The sequence below is a fragment of the Capra hircus genome, chromosome 26 (genome assembly GCF_001704415.2).
Source record: "Capra hircus breed San Clemente chromosome 26, ASM170441v1, whole genome shotgun sequence".
NCBI classification, from domain to species: Eukaryota; Metazoa; Chordata; class Mammalia; order Artiodactyla; family Bovidae; genus Capra; species Capra hircus.
Window position 1 is genome coordinate 9688999 of NC_030833.1, and position 21164 is coordinate 9710162.

At 51.3% G+C, this 21164-nt stretch overlaps 1 protein-coding gene across 1 annotated transcript in view; it reads right to left on the reverse strand.

The window, feature by feature from the left end:
• Positions 1–19625, reverse strand: part of HTRA1 (HtrA serine peptidase 1) — a 59332-nt gene extending 39707 nt beyond the window's left edge. Inside the window, exon 1 of the mRNA XM_018041506.1 lies at positions 19018–19625. Within this exon, the coding sequence (XP_017896995.1) occupies positions 19018–19507 (490 nt within the window). The 5' untranslated portion in view covers positions 19508–19625. The remainder of the gene's footprint in view (positions 1–19017) is intronic.

Consider the following 21164-nt stretch of genomic DNA (forward strand, 5'->3'; position numbering starts at 1 on the left):
GGCATTCAGCCTTCTTTACCGTCCAACTTTCACATCCATACATGACTGCTGGAAAAACCATAGCTTTGACTAGGTGGACCTTTGTTGGCAAAGTAATGTCTCTGCTTTTTAATATGCTGTCATAGCTTTTCTTCCAAGGAGCAAGCATCCTTTAATTTCGTGGCTGCAGTCACCATCTGCAGTGATTTTGGAGCAATTACTAAGACACCCAGTGTCCACAAACCATGAAACTATGGGAACCTCAGCCTGGTCTCCTGGGCTCTCTCCAGTGGATAATGCTGCAGTCCAGCACAGCTACAATAATCAAAGTAAAAGAAGATTTATAGGGAAGGTAGACAAGGTTTTGGCCTAGAGCCTGCATTTGCCCCATGAGGGCCCTAGCAAAGCATTCAGTTGTCAAAAGCTTCTGGAAAATCTGCAGAAGTGAAATATTTAAACTGCAGTTGGTTAAAACCTTGTCTCCTTCACTCTGTCATCTCCCATCCTGTCAGAGTGCTGGACATTCAGGGATATGGCTACAGGGAAAGTAAATCTAGAAGGATCATTTTTCTTTGGGTTTAGTTAATAAATACAGTTAGGTGCTTTGAAGTCACTTCCGTGTCTGTTATCTACCCTAGGACAGAAATGGTTTGCAGGGGGACTTCCCTAATGGTCCAGTGGTTAAGACTCTGTGCTTCCAATGTAGGGGGTTCGGGTTTGATCCCTGGTCAAGGAACTAGGGATCCCACATGCCAGGAGGCCAAAAAATAAAATAAAAATAAGTAAAATTTTAAAAAATAAATAACAATTTTTAAAAATTTCAAAAAGAGACGGTTTCCTGGGAAAGACAAGAAGACCAAGCTGGACTCCAACCCCAGAACATTCCTGAATGAGAAACACAAAAAGCGCTAAACCCACCCCTGTCTCGGGGCCACAAGCTGGGTTATCACTTCCCAGCTCTCTACCCTACACTCAGCCTCCCAGGTGCATCTCCACACCTCCCAGAGTTTTCTCCACACTTCTGAAACTTTTAAGAATCCCACTTGCAAATTCTAATTCAGGCAGGTCAGTTTTCAACGTCTCCCCTCAGTAATTACCACTTGGGGTGCATGAAGTTACTGCAGGGCTCCCACGGCCATCCCCATCTCATCCACAGCTCCCTCTGTCACGTGGCTATGAGCCCCCAACTCTATCACCCAAGATTCCTTAATGCACGCTCTCCACACGTACAAACCTCTCACCAAGACTCCGAAAACACCACGCTCCACCCCATGTCTTGCATTCACATACACATTTTCCTTCCTGGCCAGCATACAGATTCTCCTCCCCAACAGCAAGTCAAATCCCACCCAGCTCTCAATCTTGGCAATAAATAGCAGCGACAATAATACAACTATTTATTTACGGAGCATCTACTATGCATGTGTCAAGTGCAAAGCTAGGCACTGAATACCCGTTCTCTCTAATTATCCCTGCAAGCCTGCAGGAGGCTGTTACCCCCAATCTACAGAGATGGGGAGGCGGAAGATCACAGAAGTCAAGCACAATGCTCAAAGTTTCAGAGCTGGCGAGCAGCAGAGGCGGGAGGCCGACCCCATCTGTCTGGCTGCCTAGCTAGAGCTCTTTGCTCTGCCTCTGCGGTCTTTCACCCAGCCTCCAGCCCCCCGAGGCCCCTGCGGTTGTGGGAACCAGCTTCTCACTTCCAGGCCCAAGAACTCAGAGCCAGGATTTAGGATTAACAAGCCAACCTTCACTTCCAGCAAGAACAATCGCGCTTTCCAAATTCTCCACAGGGTTGATAAGTAGGGCTAATTTGGAAAACAGAACGCAGTGTATTCTAAGGAAAAGAAATAAATCCCCCTTTATTCAACAGGAACAGCATGTTCTCAAAATTCAAATCAGTTGCAGGAGCAGATTGGTCAAATCACTGGCATTTTAATGCCCTGTCCCACACTGAGAACCAGCTAGATAATTTGCAGAGCCCAGGGCAAACGGAAAATGCAGGGACCCCTTGTTTCAAAATTATCAAGAACTCCAGGATGGTGAGCAGAGCATTAAGTCGGGAGTGGGGGTCCTTCTGAATAGATTACACACCCATGAAGCAGACCCTGCCTATATTCCAACCTCATCTGATTTAAAAGCCAAAGTGCTTGTGAAGAGCTGAGAAGCATCAGTCGCTCCCTGATCTAGAGGCAGCGACAACACGGGGATCTCACTGTCAAGACTAAGAGGTGAATTCAGTCCACAACCAGCGGGCTTGGAAGAGAATCCTGAGCCTGGACAGTGTCTCAGTTTCAGCCCAGGGAAGCGATGAGCAGAGGCAACTGTGCCTGAGGACCTTTTCATGTAACTCGAGATAATGCCTTTGGGTGGTTTTAAAGCTGCTTCGTTTGCGGTCCTTTATCACCGGCAATAGAAAATTAAGACGGGCAGGAGTGATGGTCTCTAAGACATCCCAACCCTGTGAAAGCTCCAGACAACTAGGGAAATCCACCAAAACTTGAATTACAGACTACAACAACACTGCTTTGCTATGATGCCACTGCTCAGGACCTGCTGGAGACGACGCCTTCATCTGGCTGAGCCTAGGCAGACTCAGCCTGCCTAGGAGCCGAGGAAGCACCCCGTGTGCTGGAAGGCAGGTGTCTATCTCCCGTGATCCAAGGTGCCTGGCCCAGTTCACTCTCCACGAGGCAAACCGCACAACCTCAGGCAAGCCCCTTGAGCCGAAGATTCCTCCACTGTAAAATATGGAGGCTCAACTGGGGGGTTTCCAAGGTCCCTCCTGGCTCCACAAAGAAAGGGAAGAATTCATTTGTGATTTTTCACCTAACTTCTTCAACTTTAAATGCCACCAAATTTTGTCATGACGGTTCGTGCATGCTTAGTCGTGTCTGATTCTTTGTGATCCTATTGACGTAGCCCACCAGGCTCCTCTGTCCATGGGATTTTTCAGGCAAGAATACTGGAACAAATTGCCATTTCTTCTTCCAAGGGATCTTCCCGACCCAGGGACTGAACACATGTCTCCTGTGTCTCCTGCATAGTCACAGACTTCCCTGATGGCTCAGTGGGTAAAGAATCTGGCTGCAATGCTAGGAGATACAGGAGACACGGGTTCAATTCCTGGGTCGGGAAGATCCTCTCGAGGAAGAAATAGCAACCTACTCCAGTGTTCTTGTCTGAAAAATGTAATGGACAGAGGAGCCTGGTGGGCTATAGTCCATGGGATGACAAAGAGTCAGACATGACTGATCACAAGCACACACAAAGACAGTCATACTTAAAAGACTACTAATCATAGAACAGCCCAGTCCTGACAACTGACAGCATATAGGGGAAAGGAATACCAGATCACCTTACATGTCTTCTGAGAAACCTGTATGCAGGTCAAGAAGCAACAGTTACAACTGGACATGGAACAACTGACTGGTTCAAAATTGGGAAAGAGTATGACAAGGCTATATACTGTCACCTTGCTTATTCAACTTCTATGTAGAGTAAATCTTGTGAAAGGCCAAGTTGGATTAATCACAAGCTGGAATCAAGATTGCCAGCAGAAACATCAACAACCTCGGATATGTAGATGATAACACTCTAATGGGAGAAAGTGAAGAGGAACTAAAGAGCCTCTTGATGAGGGTGAAAGAAGAGAGTGAAAAAGTTGGCTTAAAACTCAAGATTCAGAAAACTAAGATCATGGCATCCAGTCCCATCACTTCATGGCAAACAGAAGGGGAAAAACTGGAATCAGTGACAGATTTTATTTTCTTGGGTTCCAAAATCACTGTAGATGGTGACTGTAGCCATGAAATTAAAAGACACTTGCTCCTTGGAAGGAAAGTTTCCACAAACCTGGACAGTGTATTAAAAAGCAGAGAGATCACCTTGCCCACAAAGGTCCATATAGTCAAAGCTATGGTTTTTCTAGTAGTCATGTACAGATGTGAGACTTGGACCATAAAGAAGACTAAGTGAGGAAGAAATGAGGCTTTCAAATTGTGGTGCTAGGAGAAGACTCTTGAGAGTCCCTTGGACTGCAAGGAAATCAAACCAGTCAATCCTAAAGGAAATCAACCCTGAATAGTCATTGGAAGTCACTGATGCTGAATCTGAAGCTCCAACTCTTTGGCCACCTGAGGCAAAGCACCAACTCATTGGAAAAACCCTGATGCTGCTGGGAAAGACTGAAGGCAGGAGGAGAAGGGGACAACAGAGGATGACACGGTTGGATAGCATCACTGACTCCATGGACATGAATCTGAGCAGAGACAGTGAAGGACAGGGAAGCCTGGCATTCTGCAGTCCCTGGGGTCACAAAGTGAGACACGACTCAATGAGTTAACACCAACAAAGGGGAAAGGACAAAATAGGAAGACAGGAACTCAGACAAAATGATGGCTGGATTCGTCCGGGGTCTACTCGCCAAGGGGCTGTGGCAGACCAGTCAGGGCAGCCACTGTCCTGCACGGCTGGCTCTCCTGCACTTGACGCAATCCCCTGAGCACTTTGGGTCCAGCCCTCTCTTCCTTGAGAGCACCTGGGCATAAGTGATCAAGTTCTTATTAAGGCAATGGCATAAATCCATTGTACAGAGGTTGGAAATGAAAGCCAGTAGAAAACCTTTCCATTTTCATTGGAAAGACCAGGAAGAGTAATTACCCCTGAGATGCCAGCTTGGACCCACCACTGCTCTCTGCCCAGAAGCCTTGGGAAATTTCTCTTGGCCACCAGCAGACACAGCCAGCCAGTCTCCCCTAGGCTCAGAAATGGTAAATAAAGGAGCAAGCACAGCAGGCTTGCAGTGGGTGTCAGGGAAAGTTTAAATAGCCTTAGGAACAGCTCAGTTGAGTAAGGGGTCAGGGATGCACTCCCCGCCTGTCATCAGCCACCCTACCCCAGTCAAAGCACCCCAAGAGGGTCCTCCCCATAGGAGGCCAGTCTCTGGAGCCCCCATCTTCCAAGGACCAGCCTAGATTCAGGCCTAGAAACCAGCGACCCTTCGGAATGCACTGCCAGCGGATGTATGCCCAAGGCTGTCCCCTTATTCATCTGTAGAGGGTCCCAGGGTCACATGTGAACATTTCTTTGTCCCTAGTAGGGCAAGATTAAAAGTAACTACGAAGAGGCTACTTGCTTGGTAAATAAATCCAGGCCCAAGTGCAGAAAGGACTCCTCATCCCCAGGAGGAAATTATCACTCGCACACCATCCGAATGGGCCCAGCGGCCCAGTCTCACTGCTCAGCACCTTTACCACGAAGCCAAATGGAGCCTGGCAAGGCTGGGGAGGGGTGGGGGACAGGGATGTCGGGCATCATACTGCCCTGAGCCAAAGGTCCCCCAGCCCCTGATGGAGCCAGAACAGACCCGAGAGAGGGAGAGGGCTGCCAGCCAAGGCAAGCCACTGGCACCGTGGAGAGACGGAAGCTTAAAGACTGAGCTTTACCGTAAGCGACGAGTCCCGCCACGCCACCCCCCACATCAGGACTTTGGATGGCGGGTGTCCACACCTCTGGCTGAGCGCGAGCACCCAGGGCCCCAGCTGGACCAGGTGTGTAGGCGCGTGGAGCCGCACCGGGAGGCAGGCGGTTAAGTAACCTGACACCGCACAGCTGGGAGAGCAGCTGGTCCACATCCCGGGGAGGCACAAGGATGCTTTTTTCACTGAGCAAAGCTCTCTTTGTGAGGGTGCACGATGGATTGAGCGCTACCTCGAGGGGCACAGGAGGAGAAGGACTGGCCAGCTGAGGGGGAGAAGGAAGAGCAGGCAGGTGGCAGTTAAAGGAGCCGGGGCACCAGAGGAGCGCAGGACGCCGCCTCCTCTTCCACTGAGCTTGGACTCCCTTCCCCCTGAGGGTCAGGAGAGACATTGACTTAAACAGGTTCCTAATGGATAATGACCTGGGATGTGAAAAGGGGACTGTTGTTTAGTTGCTGGGTAGTATCTGACTCTTTGCAACCCCATGGACTGTAGCCCACCAGACTCCTCCATCCATGGGATGCCCCAGGCAAGAATGCTGGAGTGGGTTGCCATTTCCTTCTCCAGGGGATCCTCCTGGACCAGGGGTCGAACCTGTGTCTCCTGCCCTGGCAGGCAGGTTCTTTACCTCTGAGGTACCTGGGAAGTCCACAAAGGGGATGGGGCCTCCTTTTTGGCAGAGCACTTGCCTGAAGGAGAAGAAAAAAGCATCACCTAGCGAAGGTGGCAAAGATGCCCTGCCAGACTCATTTTCTCCATGTTTTCAGTTTGAGCGACTGCATTCTGTCTGCCCCGCTCCATTAGATTCCAAGGACATGTGTCAGCCACGGCTCCAACGTGGAGTCTGGCCCCGCGCTGGTCTGGAGCGTGGAGGCAGCAGAGACAGAAGCGAGACCTTGCACATTCCAGGAAATCAGACCCCCATTCTAATCAGTGCTGTGACTGCAAATTCCAGGGCAGAGGGGCCCGTGCAGCTAGGTTTCTCTGAGCCTGCAGGGAAAACGCACAGGAGGGAGACAGAAGCATCTCTTGACTGAGGCCGAGGCGGCCAACTGAGGTCTAAAATCCACCCGGAAATCCTGTACATCATCAGGGCCACTGCCTGCAAAACGTCAGGAAGCATGCAACAGAAAAAAGACACAGCTTTGGAACCAAGGGTCCTAGGGCCAAAGGCCCTAAGCCCCATTCTTGCGAAAAGAAACTGAATATTCACAGGTAGCAACTGTTTTTTGTTTTTGTTTTTGTTTTTGTTTTAATTCACAAAGGACCACTACACTCTCTCTTTTGCAGAGAAATATAAAAGCAAAATGGAGGAGAGTTACGTGTGACCCATTTTTCGGCTCCTACTGAATAAAGGAGGAAGATGGGGCGGAGCCGGGGAGCCTGGCCTCAATTTCCAGCCCGCACTGGCACTTTCAAGGCCTGGCAGCTCCTGGCTTTCCGGCACAGTCTCCCAGACGGCTCAGAGTGGGAAAAGCTCGCCTGACGCCAGACCTCAGACTGCAAACCCGTCCCCCACCTTTTTGTGCCCTGAGAGAGTGCCTGTCTGCAGGGGCTGGGTCGAGGCTGCCACCAGTGATGCTGGAAAAGGCTCGGGCAGGTGAAGTGAAGAAGGAGAGAGACAACCCAAACAAGTCTAAGACAGCCTCCCCCGAGGAGGAGGAACGGCTTTCAGGGGGCACCCGGCCAGCTGGCCAGTCAGCCATAAGCAAGGCCCAGTTCTCTGCAGTTTCAACTTTACTGGTAAAAGGTAAAAGGCCTTTTCTAGAACAATGCATCTATGTTTAAAGGTGCCTGTCATTGGTAATCACTTTTCAGTCTCACTGGCAAAAAAGAAAAAAGTCCTAGCTTGCATACCCATGCTGAATGCTTGGGTTTGCTGGGTATTGTTGCCTTTCATAGTTGTTTTTTTTTTCTGACCTGTTTGACGTATTAGTTAAAAAAAAAAGAAAAAGAGTTTCCAACCCATTCCACCGCACAATTTCTTTTTTCAGAAGTCTCCTGAACACCCAGCATGATGTGTCTATTATTATCTTTGGGGAAACGGCTGACTGCTCAGCTCACAAAAACACTATTAACTTTCCTCCTGATAAGCATCTGGCTCCGGTCTTGACCTTCCCAGATTTCTCAGCCCGATTCTTTTCCTGCTCCAGCTCCTCCTGCTTGTTGTGTCTGAAGCGGCCAAGGCAGTTCAGGCTTCTGCGAAGCCTCCAGCCTCAAGCAGCGGGCTGGGAGGTGACCGGTCTGTCGATGAAGGGCCTGGGACACACTCCTGAGCTGTCAGCAGCCATCCTCCTGCAGGGCCTGATGGAGAGGTGTGGGCCCAGAACTTGGGGTTAGAAGATGGGAAAGTGTGGGGAAAAGGATGTGATGGTGAGCCAAGACCCTCCATTTGGGTAGGGACTATCCAGAGAGGTACCCCCCTCTGCCCATTTGCTGATAGTAAATTTGACTCCGTAGTAAAGAACCCACCTGCCAAGCAGGAGATGCAAGTTCAATGCCTGGATCGGGAAGATCCCCTGGAGGAGGGCATGGCAACCCACTCCGGTACTCTTGCCTGGGAAATCCCATGGACAGAGGAGCCTGGCGGGCAACAAAGGGGATCGCAAAGAGCTGGACATGACTTAGCGACTAAACAGTAAACCGTCTTCCGTTTAAGAGGAGGGGAGCTGGCAAAACTGAGACAAAACTCAGAAGAAATCTTTGGCTTAAGTGAGAAGTAAAAAGTGGGTCTTAAGACCCAAGACGAGCCACTTCCCTTCTCTGGGCCTCAGTTACCTCACCAGTAAGATGAGGGGGATGACTAAACCATTTCCAACATCCTTTCCAGCTCCCGAAAAAATTATACGGTCTAATATATATGAAAAGTGCATTTCCTGATCTTTCCCTTTCAGTACGTAATTCCCATTCTTATAGAATATTCTTATTTTCCATCTTGGCTTCCTGCAGCCTGTGTTCCAGCTTCTTCTGGGCCGCCTCAGCTGTCTAGACTTTTAAAGTGATGTTTGGGGCTGGGATTAGGGAAACCCTAATCAGGAAGAGGGGATAAAATAAAAGTCTGGCCTTCCTATATTCACACAACAGAATATTATTTGGTCATAAAACAAGATGAAGCACGGACACCCACAAGATGGATGAACCTTGAAAATATTACAGTCAGTGAAAGAAGGTAATTACAAAGGACCACAAGTGTATGATTCCATCTATATGAAATGCCCAGAACACGAAAATCCATAGAGACAGAAAGCAGATTCATGGATCCGAGGGCAGAATTCTGGGAAGTATGGGGTGACTGCTAATGGGTACTGGGTTGCTTTTTGGAATGATGAAAGTATTCTAGAATTACACAGTGGTGACAGTTGGCACTACTCTGTAAATACACCGATCTGTCTGCTTTAAAGGGGTGAATTTTATGGTAGGCGAATAATATCTCAGTAGAACTGCATTACAAAAGGGGAAAAGTCGGTTTCTTTTTACTTCTTTATTGTGGCTACAGGAAACTTGTATTTTACATATGTGGCTTCTGTTGTATGTTGGTCTATGTGTAACCAAACATCCCAGTAAACATATTGTTCATTTTTCCAAACAAACACAAACAGTCTGGCCTCCTCCTGCATCCTGAACTGAGTCAGCATCCGGGAGACAGAGCAGAGAGCCCTGGGCTGGGCGTCCAGGGACTCAGAGCCTCTGTCACAGCCTGGTGTGTGACCTTGGGCTTTCACAGCCCCTTGCTGGTCCTGGCCCCGCAGGGAGAACACAAATGTTGGCCCACACAATCCCCATTAGGTCAGACAGCCCTAGTGGCTCAGACGGTAAAGCATCTGCCTGCAACGTGGGAGACCCGGCTTCGATCCCTGGGTTGGGAAGAACCCCTGGAAAAGGGGATGGCAATCCACTCCAGTCCTCTTGCCTGGAAGATTCCACATATGGAGGAGCCTGGTGGGCTCATGGGGTCGCAAAGAGTCAGGCATAACTGAGCAACTTCGCTTCCTTTTCTTTCACGTTCAGCAGGTAAAATCAAATTTTAAAAGTTCTCATTCTACCCCAAACGTTATTTATCTCCTAAAAGCAGTCGACCTGGGAATAAAAGTCACGTAAAGACAGACCAGGTAATTTACTGATGGAGTAGAGTGGTTTAGTACCATTGTATTCCATTTATCCTCATGGGTTTCTTTGGGGACAGTTTCTTCCTGGTTGCCACAGCTTTCAGCGACTTAGGAGATTGTTAATTCTATAGCCAATGGCAATAAATATGGGTACAATCCCCTGGAAAATAATTTGGCAACATACACCATGGGCCATAAAAACTCTCACCCTTTCATCCAGTCACTGTGCTTTTTAGTATCTATCCCTAAAGAATAACCAGATACAGAAAGCCATCAACACAAAAATGTTTGGTTTGGGGAAAGCACGGCCCAAATGAACATAAAAAGGACTAGCTAAGCAAATGGTGGTAACACTTGGGACAGAAACGATGAAGCTGCTGGAATAACGGTAGAATCCTAGATCTTTTTATTCTTTTTATTATTTTTTTTGATGTGATTAAAGTGTAATTTTCAAGAACTGGTATAGTGTAATATGCCATCAAAGCATTTCCCACGATGTCTAAGCAGCATGGTGAAAAGAAATTAAAAAGAGCCTTTATGCTGACAGAGGAAAATCTTGGTATATTCGTCCCAAAGAAAATCAAACCACAGTAAAAGGTTATTGAAGCATCTCAGCCCTGACTTATCTGGCATATCTACTACGATATTTATACTGACATTTTTCTTTTTAGCAGGAGGACTGTAATTATGGTTCAAGGGCATTAATAGGTGCTTAGAACTCTTGAGAGGAGAAGTCAGTCATTATATGGATAGCCTTTTGATCATCTTCCAATCCAAGCAGATTATTTTGGGCAGGGGTGGAAGAAGCTTTCTTTAGCATCATTTTGTAATGAGAGAGTAAATGAAAGTGCCCACTGTCTCCCTGCCTCATGGAAATGGTGTGCGTGGACCCCAACCTCTCCCAAACAGCCCCCTGTTTTAGCAGGAAGGGACAGCTAAGGAGCGAAGGGCTCCAGTGTGGAACCCACACCAGCCCACCAACCCTCCTGCCCCAATGAGCTAAGCAGCTTGTGAGAGTCATGTTCCCTTTGGGCGCCTCTCTCTAAAGTGAAGGGTCGGGCTATGGGACCTTCAAGAACCTTCCACACTCAGATTTCGAGCTCTGGGATTCTGTCCACAAGCCAACTGGTGGTTCTGACCAGTCAACAGCGTCTCTGCAGGAAAAGAGGGTTCTTTTTCCACAGGATCCCAGAAAACATGAAGGTGGAGCGTTGATGCGGTCAGAGATGGGTTGTGGAAGGTGTGTGCACACAGTTGTACTTTTCAGAGGATGGAGGAGACAGCACTAGGAGACAGCAGTTCTGAGCTCCAGAATAAACCCTGGAAACATTAGCCCCTATCTTTCAGGAACCAACAGACCAAGTAGGCAGAAAATCAGTAAGGACGCAGTTGACCCAAACGGCATTATCAATCCACTAGACCTAAATGATGTTTACAAAACACTCCATCCAGCACCAGAAAATTCTGCTGCTCACACGGACCATTCACCAAGGAAGACATCATAACTGATTTAAAAGAACAGAAACCAGGCCGAGTATGTTCTTAGACCACAGAGGAGCTGAACCAGAAATCAATAACTGAAGGTGAGCTGGAAAATCCCCAAGGGTTTGGAGATTAAATAACATGCTTCTAAGTAACACTTGAGTCAAAGATGTCTCAAGAACAGTTGGGAAATGGGGCAGACTTGGGTTCAAATTCTGCCTCCACTTCCCTCTCCTGAGTAGCCCTTGAGAGTTATCACTCACTTCTCGGAGCCTCATCTACTCCTCAGTTGGACAATGAGATAACACTGCTCTCTCCCTGGGTGGCGATGAGGGACACACAATGTGGGCCCGTGATACCAAGAGCACAGCACCCAGCTCCCAGGAAGCGCCCAGTTCCCAGGAAGCACCCAGCTCCCGGGAAGCACCCAGCAGTGGGAGGTCCCCTGGTCATGGTTCCGTCCAGTGCTGCTGCCCAGCACCTGGCTGTCCAGGAGAATACTGACCCTTCTCCCCTCTCCCCCAGGCTAGCTCAGTCTCTGCCAGAGAGAAGCACTTGTGACTGCTGAACGCTGAGCCTTTGCTCCTCTGTATCCAGTTGGCAGCCATCGGCCTGGGCAACCCCAGCTGGCAAAACCCTTTGTGTCCATCCATCCCCACCAAGTAGTGACGACCACTTGGAATACTGGCAACAAAGAGAGGGCTCTCCTAGTCACGGGGTGAGAGATGACTCAACTGTTGGATGATCAAGTAAAATCTCGCCTGAGACTGTGTGCAAGGGAACTCTACTGCAGATCTTGCCAAACTCGGAGGGAAAAAAATTCATCAGGCAGACAGGCCTACCGTCTTCTTCTCGAGATCAGATTGCACAACTAACGAGAAAGATGTTTCCTGAGGTTTGAAAATATTGCACAAGGCTCTGACTCATTAAGACAGAGCTTATTCAAATTTGAAAACTATCGAAAATTCCAGCCACAACAATGTACCCTCTGAAACCACCATGTGCCCAAGGAGACATGATTACCTCCTGATGAGGGCCCAGCTGCTGTCACATGACGCTGGGTAGGACTGCTTTTATGGCAAGTGCTGACATGACAATTTGTCCAGGGGACCTAAAATAATAGGCCACTCGTGGACTCTCAATTTGGTGACCAATCTTTCCTCATAAGGAATGCCTGAAACATGGAAAACAAGCGAAGCATCAGTCAAGAGGGTCTCAGGGTATCTATGCACTGCTCTGTCCTGGGCATCACAAACCCTAGGAAGGGTGAACCAGATGACATTTGGAAAATCCCAGGTGTTCCAGACAGGCAGCTCTTCAGTCCAGAGAAGTCACAAGCTTCTTAGGTGATGCAGACCGTGACTGGGGGATTCAAAGGGTGACAGGCAAGTTGGCCTCTGAGTCCTTCTGTCCAGAGAAGTTTTCCTAACATATTTGTTAGCGAACTCCAAGTCAGCCTCTGGGACACGGGCCTGGCGTCACCCTCGCCCTTTGTGAGGCCTCCCTTTAACCCACCCACACACTTTATCCCCAGGAGGACACCATGACAGTGCTACCTCCACTGAGCTGACTCCTCATTGGCTAGCTCTATGAAAATGATGATGATGATGATTACGACAACTAACACGGATCCAGGTCTAGTAACGCACTGGGTACGATTCTAAGCACGAAGTTCATATAATTAGCTGCTTCCATCTTTCAACGATCCTATGACATAGGTATGTAGGCACCATTATTTTTATTATGATTTTTTATTATGATTTTATGATGAAGAAACTGAAACTGAGAGAGTCTGTCACATAAGAGACATCATCCCTTTATAAAGTGGTAAGCTGACTCGAGAGTTCCAGAAAAACATCTACGTCTGCTTCACTGACTACGCTAAAGTCTGATCTGACCATGTGGATCACGACAAACTGTGGAAAATTCTTCAAGAGATGAGAATACCAGATCACCTTACCTGCCTCCTGAGAAATCTGCATGCAGGTCAAGAAGCAATAGTTAGAACCAGACATGGAATAACAGACTGGTTCCAAATTGGGAAAGGAGTATGTCAAGGCTAGAGATATTTCCAAACCAGAGCGTTGGGCCCCAGACTGTTCTGTATGTTCTGTTCTGTATGTTGTCACCCTGCTTATTTAACTTACATGCAGAGTACATTATGTGAAATGCCAGGCTGGAGGAAGCGCAAGCTGGAATCAAGATTGCCGGGAGAAATATCAGTAACCTCAGATATGCAGACGACACCATCCGTATGGCAGAAAGCGAAGAGGAACTGAAGAGCCTCTTGATGAAAGTGAAAGAGGAGAGTGAAAAAGCTGGCCTGAAACTCAACATTCAAAAAATTGAGATCATGGCATCCAGTCCCACCACTTCATGGCAAATAGATGGGGAAACAATGGAAACAGTGACAGACTTTATTTTCTTGGGCTCCAAAATCACTGCAGATGGTGACTGCAGCCATAAGATTAAAAGATGCGTGCTCCTTGAAAGAAAAGCTATGACAAACCTAGACAACATATTAAAAAGCAAAGACATCATTTTGCCAACATAGGTCCATCTAGTCAAAGCTATGGTTCTTCCAGGAGTCATGTATGGATGTGAGAGTTGGACCATAAAGAACGCTGAGCACCGAAGAACTGATACTTTTGAACTGTGGTGCTGGAGAAGACTCTTGAGAGTCCCTTGGATAGCAAGGAGATCAAACATAGTCAATCTTCAAGGAAAGTAGTCCTGAATATTCATTAGACTGATGCTGAAGCTGAAGTTCTGATTCTTTGGCCACCTGATGTGAGAAACTGACTCATTAGAAAAGTCCCTGATGCTGGAAAGGTTGAAGGCAGGAGGAGAATGGGTTGACAGAGGATGAGATGGTTGAATGGCATCATCGACTCAATGGACATGAGTTTGAGCAAACTCTGGGAGTTGGTGATGGACAGGGAAGCCTGGCGTGCTGGAGTCTATGGGGTTGCAAAGAGTTGGACACAACTGAGCAACTGAACTGAATTGATCAGACTCCTTAAGCTGGGTATGATACGACCTACTACAAACTCCTTGACATCATGGACTACCCAGCCTTACTTACCTCTGACTCCTTCTACCCGGATCCTCTGAGTACACAGTAGGTGTTCAATAAATGCTCTGAATGAACTTAGAACTCACGTCATTAATTCTAAAAGCTGAAATCTGAGCCCTTCCAGCAGCAATAGACATGCCTCTTCAATGGAAGCCTTTCGGAAAAGCATTTGGGATGGCTACACTTCACAGTTTCTCTGTTGACATTAATTTTCTTTCTTTTTAATATCAGAGAAGATGGGGAAGGAAAAAGAAAAGACTCAGGAGGGATCTTGCTCCAGAGGACACCAGCATCCCAGCTTCAGAGCCCCTGGGGCACAGGGAGGACCACCAGGTTCAATGCAGCTCACCTCCTGCGTCTAGACATGTCTCCACAGTGGTCTCGGCAGAACCGCAGCAGCCGCAGAAAGCTGCAGTACAAGGCCCCCAGGCCCAAGATGGGCTACAGGCATCAACGCCAACCTTGGCTTTAACTCTCAATAACTTAAGGAAAAGAAATAATTCTTGAAGAAGTTACTCAAACACTTGGCTTCTAGACACTTGGCTTACCAATTTTATGAAACCTTAATACTTTACCTCTTCGGTGGCTCAGCCAGTAAAGAATCTGCCTGCAGTGAGAGAGACCTGGGTTCGATCCCTGGATTGGGAAGATCCCCTGGAAGAGAGCATGGCAACCCACTCCAGTATCCTTGCCTAGAGAATCCTCAAGGACAGAGGAGCCTTGGGGGCTACAGTCCATGGAGTCGCAAAGAGGTGGACACAACCGAGCAACTAAGCACAGCACAGCAAGACCAACAGGGAGCCAAAGAAGATAACCAACCGGAGTGAGCAAAGCCCTTATAAATTACTCCTAAGCCGGTGGTGGCTCTTCACCAGGAGTGCGTGACCAGCTTCCACCAGAATCCCTTCCTTGTCAGGCCTTAGGTGGGACCAAGATGGGGAGTCCCTGGGCTTCAAGACCTCTGGGCTCAGAGCTGCTGTTTGAGGCAGGGGTGGGGTGCTTTCCTGGACTGTGTACGAGGAGGAGAAAAAAGATTAGGCTTCTGATACTTGGGGAGTCTTTTTTGGGCCTCTTTCCTGGCTTCCTGTCCGTTTTTCAGCAGAGACTGGTCAGAGATCCTGGCTAGTTTTTTGCAATGTCTGGGAATCCAAAGAAGCCTTTCTCTGCCTAAGAACAGTCTGGGGCCTAACGCTCTGGTTTGGAAATATCTCTAGCACAGCTCCCTCTGTGCTTTTTTGCTTTCATTTATTTTTTTTTCTGGCAAGAGCTGCCTCAATGGCATCTGGGGGTAACCATGTCCTCCAACTGCCGTGCTGGTGGAGCGAGTGCCGTGACGCGTCCTGTGTTTCATCGCAAGGCCACGGCCATCTGGAGCTCTGTTTATTCCAGCTATTTGCTTCGGCTTAGCTGGGGTTGGCTTATGATCTCGGTTTCTCTGTCAACAGCACAGAGTGATTATGAATGGGCTGTGGACCAGATGCCTGGGTTCAAGTCCTGGGCAAGGCACAGCTCTGCGACTCTCTCTCCCAGCTGTCACCCCGGGAGGATGACAGCACACCCCTCATGGGGTTGCTGGGAGGATCAAACAGGTTGGCACAGGGCTGACACAGAACAAGCACGAAATATATATTAGCCCTTATTATCAGATTATTATTACTTACAATCTCTTTCTTTTTTTTTTTTTTTTTTGTTTGTTTGTTTGTTTTGTAATCCCCTGACCAGTGTAGAGTTTCTGCTTTAAACTAATCCAATCAGTTCCTGGTGGAAGACACCAGCTCTCTAATCTCTGGTATAACTGTACACTTTCCCAGCCATTTGACAGCAGCACTGATTTCTGAAATCAATGATGCACCCTCATTTCCAGAACCGTGAGTAGAGACCCTCCCTGAAGTCTTTGTGAAACAGCACCCAGACGAAAGTGCTCCGGGATGGGATGGGGAGGGAGGTGGGAGGGGGTTCAGGATGGGAACACGTGTACACCCACGGCTGATTCATGTCAATGTATGGCAGAAACCACCACAATACTGTAAAGTAATTAGCCTCCAATTAAAATAAATAAATTTTTAAAATAAACATTTTTTTTTAAGTGCTGTCTTTTGAATGGGAACACATCCCACCATCCAAAGATCCTCCGTGACTCCCACGGGCTGCTCACCAGCCCCCACTACCTCCCCTGCCCTCTCTCTCTCTGCCCCAGTCAAACTCTCCTTGTGATCCCAGGACTGGCAGAGGCGCTCCTGCCCAGGGAGCTCGTTCCCCACATCCTCACGTGGCTCGCTCCAACTCCAGGCTGCCAGTCCAACAGCGGCGCCTCCTCCAAAAGACCTCCCACAGCCACTCCAGCTAAAGGAACACTCCGGCCAAGCCTCAGAGTCAGAGCCGGCGGCCAACGCACCGCGCTGAACAATGACTTCAGGTGACCTGCTAGTGGGCAAGGCTTCGACTGAATGAAGCCAGGCTCCGGTCCTCAGAGGTACCTCTGGAAAGTCAAGGGCAGCGGGCTGGATGCGGGAATGGCGGCAGAGAGGTGGCGGGGAGGGGTGGGGAGCGGAGAAGGGCAGCAAAGGCAAAACCTTTCATTGAGGAAAGAAAGACTGGGTGGCCATGGATGTCCAGTGCCTCTGGTTTCCTCTTCCATTCATTTGTTCATTCAACATCCTCCCCACACACACATCTGCCAGGGGCCTCCCATGTGTCCAGCAGACACACACAGTGCTGGATGCACAGTGGAGCTCAGTAAATATTTGCAGAAAGAAAGAAGGACGGGGGAGAACCGCTCTGCGCCCTCTGTCTCCCTCTCCTCTCACCACGCTCGTCCTCCTGGGGCTGTCCCCTCTCTGGCTCTCCCCGGAGCCTGCTGTGGGCTTGCTGGCCAGCAGCAGACGACCTGTCCTCCGCACACACACATGGTGACTCTCAATGACTCCACCAACTCCAGACCTTGCTAAGTGACTCCACCTCGCTGGCAATCAATCTGGGGCTCCAATAGTGCCAGTTATTCAGGATCCTGTGCCGTGAGACTACAAACAGTAACAGCTGGCTTGTTTTTGACAAAAAAGAAAAAAAAAAAAAGGCCATGCAATGTGCTTATTTAAAGTCATCACCTCACACCCAAATTACGGCATGCATCATGCCTCCGCACCCCGGTGTGGTCTGCTTTCCACCGCTAGCTTCGTCCTATCCAGCTTTTTTGTTTTGTTTTGTTGTTGTGAGCTGCCTGGCTCAGGAACACAACCCAGCCCGTCCTCTCTGGCCCTGGGACTCTGCCTCCCCAGCCACACCAATCTACTCACCAAACAAGGCTGGGCTCAGCCTGCCCCCCAACTCCACTTGGGATGCAGTTTGGGGCCTCCCAAAACTTCCTTTACCCTCCCCAGTGTCTGTTCCCCCAGCCAGGTAAAGCATTGGGTTGCTTCTGAGTAAGGCTGTCTGGGTTCAAATTCCAGCTGAGTGACTTTGGACATGTAATTCACCCTTAGTTGTCCCACCTGTTAAATGGAAATGACTTCCCTCCTCTTGAGGCTGTGAAGGCCGAGTGTGGTCACACGTGTAACACACCTAGCCCAGGGACTGGGGCGCCGAGTGGGCACCCAATACACATGCATTGTGGTGCCCAAACCCAGAGTGGGCAGGTTCACTTCTCTCTGGAATACGTCTCCTCCACCCTCTAACTAGGCTGTTTCCTGAGGGCACAGGTTCTGCGTTTCACCCGTACGGCTCTGGCACCCTCCTCCCCAGATCGGTCAGCCTCTGCCGGCCCGGTCGGTCCTAGACCGTTTGCCTACCAAGAAAACCTAGCCCAGCTGCCCGGTGCTGGGCTCCCCTCTTCCCGTTTCCATGCACTGCCCGCGATGAGGAGGCAGCCTTCAGGCTGAGGGCAAGTGCCCTGCCAAGCAGGGCTGGCCCGTCCCCACACCGCTGGATTGGCCGGAGCTGAACTCAGCATTGTTTTTCCATATGGTCTCTGGGACTGGAGAGAAGCATCCTTCGGGAAGGTCCCGCGAGAGAGTTAGAGGATGGCTCCACCCTTCGCTCCCCCCACCCCCAACTCCCTGGCCAGGACGGGTCTTATTGATACAGAAAAGATGCTTCAGGAGGGAAAGGGCTCCACTTTTCCCTCACCCCTAACGCGCTCCCCTCACCCTTGCCTCTGCCTTTCCCCTGATCCATGCTCAGCTTATTCAAATCGAGCCACTTTCATTTTTGTGCGGTTGGCTCAAAACCCAGGAAGCGACGCTGGCATCAGTGCCCGCTACACCTCCTTAAACCGGTACTTGACCGGGAAACCCTGGGGCGGGGAGAAACTGGGGAGCCCCAAGGGCATGGCCACCTCTTTCAAATAAAAAGTTAAAAAAGTTTTCAACCAGGAGATCGCTAATGTGAAACATGAACCCTGTTCATCTTAAGGGGGTGGAGGAGGGAGAGGCGGATGAAGAGAAGGAAGGGAAAGCCACAGAAATGAGACTTTGTGGTCCCAACCCCGGGTCTCACTCAGCTCTGGACACTTTTCCCAGCCCCGAACTTCTCAATCCCCTTTATGCCCACATTCCCGTCTTGTTTGTCCCCCAGGCCCTGGCACGGTGTGGTTCCCCGCGGGGCAACCAGCAGGCGGCCATGGGCCGGAGGCCCCGGCACCGGGTTCCCCGAGAAGGGGGGGTGGGCTTCGGGATAGAGCAGGGCCAGGGACCGCCACGCGCGGAACGACCTTGGGCTGAGCGCAAAGCTCGGTTCCGAGGGAGCCCGCGGATCGCTACCACCCCGGGGGTCGGTGTCCGCCTCTCCCAGCCAGTGGGTGCCCCCGGAAGACCCAACAAAGCTTCGCGCCCCCTCTCCCGGCCCGTCCGTCCCTCGGGGCCGGGATGCCGCGACCCGGGAGCTCCCGGAGCGCCGGTACCTTGGCCGCAGGCGCCGCGCTGCAGGACGATGACCGGCGGCTGATGCAGCCGCTCGGAGCGACGGCTGGCGGCGCGCAGCTGGCACAGGTTGGTGTAGGTTTTGGCGTCGCTGCCGCACACCGGCTCGTTGCTGGCGCACACGCAGAGGCCAGATTGCGCTCGCCGCCGCACCGTGGCCGAGCCGGGCACCCCGAAGGGCACCACGCACTGCAGCCCCTCGCCGCAGGGGCCCTCTTGCAGGCCGCACTCGGCCCCCTCGGGCGCGCCGCACACTTCGCAGCAGCCACACGCGTCGCGGACGCGGCCGCCCTCGCAGGATCCCGGCGGCGGGGCGCAGCGCGCGGGGTCGCAGCGCTCGGGACACACGGCGGCGCCCGGCGCCGAGCGGCCGGCCCGGGCCGGCTGCGCCGAGGCGGGCGCGGCTAGCAGCAGCAGCAGCAGCAGCAGCGGCGGCGGCGGCGGAAGGAACGGGGCGCGCGGGGGCTGCATGGCGACTCCGACGGCGGCAGCGGCGGCGGCGGGCTGGGCGAGGGCCGGAGAGCGGCTCCGGGCAGAGCGCGGGAGGGACTCGGGACAAGCGAGTGCGCGCGGCCGCGCGGCCCAGCCCATTGGCCTCGCGGCGGTGACGAGCCGCCTTGGGGACGGGCACGGCGCCCGGGAGAGGGGCCGACCGGATGGCGGGGGGGCGGTGCGGGCGCGGGGGGGCAAGCGGGCGAACCGGGGACCGCCCGCGGCGGGGCAGGGCGGGCGCGGCGGGGCTCGTGGGCGCGGGCGAGCGGGCGGGGCGGCGCGCGGGTGGGTCCGCCCGCTCGCGGGGCTCTGCTTCCCGGTCTCCGCTCCCCACGTAGCCGCTTCTCGCGGCTTTCTCCGCAGCCACTCGGGACCTTAAAACCAAAAAGAGGCTTCGCACAGAGGAACCCGCGCGAGGCCGGCGCGCGAGCGCCCGGGAAAGTTCCCGCAAACTGCCGAGTTGGGGACCCGCCCGGCCGCGGGAGGGGCCGTGGCTCAGACCCCGGGCCGGGTCACGCGCTCCAGGGCAGGAAGGTGAACATCTCTCTGGAACTGACCCCCGCGCTCAGCACGCGCGACCATGACCACGGACACCCCCCAGCGAAGAAGGCGGGGCTCGCGGGGCTGGCACAAAGCCAGCGCCCAGACCCGCAGGCAAGTGAAAAAGCAGAGAGCAGAAATGGTTAGCATATAGTCACGCGAGCCATTTAAAAAGTTAGGGGTGGGATGCGTGCTTGTGCCTGCCCAGAAGGGCTAGGGAAGGAGACGCGAGAGACTGCGAGGGGCAGGGGGGCGGGAGTTGGTCGGGAGAGGGGCTTTGTACTGATTGAGTCTTTCACTACGTGCGTGATTCTCTCCAAAGGCTATTAAATAAAAGGGCTCGCCTTTGATCTCCCACTCGACTCTTCGGTGCATCATTTGGGACAGAAGTTAATCTAGGCGTGCCCAGGAGGAGCAAGGGCAACTCCGGAGGTGGTCCCCGTGCCCGGGAGGTGCTAGGCCCGCAGATGGGCAAAGCTGGCACTGGAGGAGCTGGGAGGAGGAGGGCTTGCGCAGCCCTGAGCCAGGGCAGAGGCGCCCAGGGGTGGCTGGTTGGGCACTGGGCTGGCCTTAGAGGGAAGGTGGTGGTGGAGGCTTAGCAACTTTTTGCTGTTCTGTATTTCGTTGTTCCCTTGGGTATGGGGTACTTTTCCAACAAAAATAGTTTAACCGTAAAATCTGAATATGTAAACTCCCCCACCACCACCATCAAGAAAGCACCTCCCAAATGTGAGACGTGTTAGCGTCCAGGGTCCAGAGGGGTCTCTGGGCCCAAGAAATCGGCCAGCAGGAGGTCCACATCCTGGGGCATGACAAGATGTTTTGGTCTTGTCCTGAGTGTCTGGACCCCAGGGTAGTATTTCCTGAAGCCAGGACCTCACCTTGTGGGCTCAAAATTGACTCAGCCCTGGATTTGGGGGGTGCGGGAAGGGGTAATACCTCTGCTGATTAGAGGCTCCAAGTGCTCAACTGGCTGAGACTACCCAAAAAAGAGGAGCTTGGCCTGGTGTCACAGAGGAATAATATGCAAAGTCTATCAGGAAATAAAAAGACTCTCCCTGCTGTCGTCCAGCCAGCAGATGAGATAAACGGGCTC